General features: G+C 35.0%; 1 protein-coding gene across 1 annotated transcript in view; it reads right to left on the reverse strand.

Annotated features, from left to right (window-relative positions):
• Nucleotides 1–359: 359 nt before the first annotated feature.
• Nucleotides 360–3,841, reverse strand: part of SPATA17 (spermatogenesis associated 17) — a gene marked incomplete at its 3' end in the record, with an annotated part of 145,774 nt that continues 142,292 nt past the window's right edge. The window contains exon 11 of the mRNA XM_039249895.1: nucleotides 360–467. Coding sequence (XP_039105826.1) covers nucleotides 360–467 — 108 coding nt within the window. The remainder of the gene's footprint in view (nucleotides 468–3,841) is intronic.

Genomic DNA, 3,841 nt, shown 5'->3' on the forward strand with positions numbered 1-3,841 from the left:
ATAATGCAAATGGAATAAGGCACACACCATAGGGGAGAAATTACAACTCATAAGAAATAAATGTTGCAATTCAGTTGAGACTTAGGACAAAAGAGTAATATGGAGGAAATACTCAATTTTCTCCCAAATAGTTGATCATTTCTAACAAATCATAGGGTAAGTGACAGAGCCAACATTTTCCTCCAGCATTTGAGAGCAACAAACTGTCTTTCTGTCTTTAAAATGATTAACAGTTCTATTGTTGAGTATAACTTCAACTGGAAGGAACTCCTTTGAACTTCGTGACTAGGTGTAGTATCTGCAATCTTTGGGAAAACATCTGTCTTTGTTGTTTGATGAAAAAAAAAAGTTCCACATACCATCCTGATCATCTCTTTCTGTGTCAGCATGAATTACTGTCAAAGAGGCCACCCAAAAATCTTGAATAGAGGCATGTGTACTCCTATAGTCAATGTTAGAACCAGAACCTTTACAGAGAATTTTTATGAGAAGAGAGCAGAATATGAAATGCAAAGTCTTGAAGATAAGAATTAAACTTTAAATATAAGTTTAAAAATATTTGGAAGAAATAAAAAGTAATGGTCAGAACAATATGAAATGGAGTTTATTCATGGATTGGATTACTTAGATAATTTTACTTTTCTTCAATGCACCAAAGCCATATTATACATGGGGCTGAAAAGTCATGAATCCTTTTGAGAAAGCTTTTACTCTGGAAAATAAGATTAGAGGAAGATAATTATGCCAACTCTCTAATATTCTGGAGGAAATCCTTTTGGAAGCTGAAGTGGAAAATGACAATTTGTTTATTTCTGTATAGGCAGAAATATCTGAACACTGAGGAACATCACAAATCTCATTTCTAGTTCACTTTTGCTGGTGTTCTTAAAATGGATACATGGATTCATAGCTTTCAGCTGTCACAGACTCTATAATCAGACTCCAAAACACATAACCTCAAAGGCTTAAGGACAAAAGAAATGAAATGACATGAATTCAATCTAGAGATTTCTTGGAAAACTTTTACATTCCTTTACTCCAACCTTTGCTCTCTGACAGAGGAAGTTATTGGAGTTCTGATTCCATTTGACACTACATAGCTAGGTAAGTTATTATTTTTAGCATGTGTTGTTATTAGAACAACAACAACAAAAGAAATCAAAACAATGTGGAAGAGTAGTGTACTGCCAAACTATAAGTCTTCCCCAACATTTCAAATTTTATTCAAGTGAAGACATGGTAGTATTTCCATTGAAATTTATTTTTATACAATTTAATTTCTTTACTTGTAAAATTTGGAATCATTTCCACATTTTTTAAAATATTTTTATTTATTTCTAGGAGCGAGAGAGAGAGAGAGTGTGTGAGCAGGGGAGGGTCAGAGAGAGAGGGAGTCACAGACTGAAACAGGCTCCAGGCTCTGAGCTGGCAGTCAGCACAGAGCCCGACGCGGGGCTCGAACCCATGAACCGCGAGATCATGACCTAAGCGAAAGTCGGACGCTTAACCGACTAAGCCACCCAGGTGCCCCCATTTCCACATTTTTATAAAATAGACATTTGAGAGTAATAATTATAAACAAATACTTTAAAAAGCTATTGTTTTATTTGTTTGGGGAAGGAAATTAGTTTTCAATAAAATTAAATTGCATACAATTTTTTGTGCTTTTGTTATTTGCACTTTGTTTTTGGACAGAAGGCCCATAGCTCCAATTATGTATCTAAAGGGTAAGCTGTTAAAAAGTATCAAACTATTGACCTGAAGTCCAACATTGTTTCTGAAGAAAATAGCAGTTTCCTGATTTAAACTGAAAATCCACTTTGCCAGTCTTAAATCAAACTTCCCACATAAAATAAAGAGAAGAAACATGATAGGTAAAACTATCTCCTACAAAGGGAAATATGGTTAAGTCGAAGAAAGCTAGTGACTTGAATTATATTCGTGATCTAATGAGTCTACATAAGTAGACAGCTCTTGGGTACTCAAGTCCAAATCCACAACCAGGTAACACACACTTGCATGTATAATTATACATTGTAATTGTCAATTATACTTCCATAGAGAAAATAATCATAGTATGGATTTCACTTTTATATGTAAGTTTCAATATGAGAAAGCTGGTTTTTTAGTCACTTCCCCTTTCCTCCCCACCCAGTCATCCCTTTCCTTGTATGTGGGTGTGTGTTCGTAGTTGTGCAGAAAAGGATTTGTGAGCTTAATGGGGCAAAGACAAACCCTGAGTATATGAAGCAGACATATCCCAGTCACCATGTTCTATAGGTAACAAAATTTTTGACCGTGACATTTATAAACAAAACCAAAAAGACATACAGAGGACCAATGTACACATGGGAAGATGCTCAATATTACTCATCAGGGAGATGCAAACTGAAACTACAATGAGATGTCACCTTACACTGGTCAGAACAGCTAGAATCAAAAAGATAAGAAATAACAAGTCTTGGTGAGGATGTGGATTAAAATGAGCCCTCAGGCACTATTGGTGGGAATGCAAATTGGTGCAGCTACTGTGGAAAACAGTATGTAGATTCCTCAAAAAAATTAAAAATAGAATTACCATATGATCTAGTAATTCCGCTAATGGGTATTTACCCAAAGAAAACATACCATTAATTTGAAAAGGCACAGCCCCCTATGTTTATTGCAGCATTATTTACAATAGTCAAGATATGGCCGTAACCCAAGTATCCATCCAAGTAACCCATATGTACACATTAGAATATTACTCAGTCATAAAAAAGAAAAAGAAATCTTGCCATTTTCAGCAACATGGATGGACCTAGAGGGTATAGTGCTAAGTAAAATAAGTCTGACAGAGAAAGATATATGCCATGTGATGTCGTATGTGGAATTTAAATAAACAAAGCAAATAAATAAAGGAAAAAAAGGAGACAAACCAAAAACAGACTCTTAAATACAGAGACCAAACTGCTGGTTGCCAGAGGGGAGGTGGGTGAAATAGATAAAGGGGAATTAATGGTATAGTTATCCCGATGAGCACTGAGTAATGTATAGAATTGCTGAATCATTATATTGTACACCTGAAACTAATAAAACACTGTACATTAATAATACTTCAATAAGAAAATCAATTAAAAAACCCAAAACTAAGTTCATTGTCATCCTCTAAGAGGTCATGATATATATATAATTTATTTTTACCAAAAAAACTTACAACATTTGAAAAAAAGCCTTTCTTTGCTTTGGAATAGTAGACTTTACTGAGACTGTACTATAAGTTATATTGTACTCTATAGTAGGAAAAATTTATCAGTGATGTTTTGGGATAAAAAAGAAAAAGTGTATGTTACCTGTGAATAATATATCTAATATATTCTATTACCTTTTTTTCTGATATATTTTTAGGATTTTCACTGTACCCTGATATTTAGGTAATGCTAGCCACAAATATGAAAACCACTTTAGAAAAAAAATATACATTTTACATATAGTACTTTATAAGTCCTCAATTAACGCTATTACAATTAGGAAGTATATTACTACTTGCAAATTAGATTGTTTCCATCCTCTGGACATTATTTATGTATATTAAATGTCAAATCGAAAATGACAGATGACTTCTGACTTCACTTAGAAAAAAATATCCATGTCTCAGGGGCGCCTGGGTGGCTTAGTCGGTTAAGCGTCCGACTTTCGCTTAGGTCATGATCTCGCGGTTCGTGGGTTCGAGCCCCGCGTCGGGCTCTGTGCTGACTGCCAGCTCAGAGCCTGGAGCCTGTTTCAGTCTGTGACTCCCTCTCTCTCTGACCCTCCCCTGCTCCGCTGTCTCTCTCTCTCTCTCTCCTATAAATAAATAAAA

This window comes from Hyaena hyaena, unplaced genomic scaffold, assembly GCF_003009895.1.
Source record: "Hyaena hyaena isolate Hyena2069 unplaced genomic scaffold, ASM300989v1 scaffold_349, whole genome shotgun sequence".
In the NCBI taxonomy this organism is placed as follows: Eukaryota; Metazoa; Chordata; class Mammalia; order Carnivora; family Hyaenidae; genus Hyaena; species Hyaena hyaena.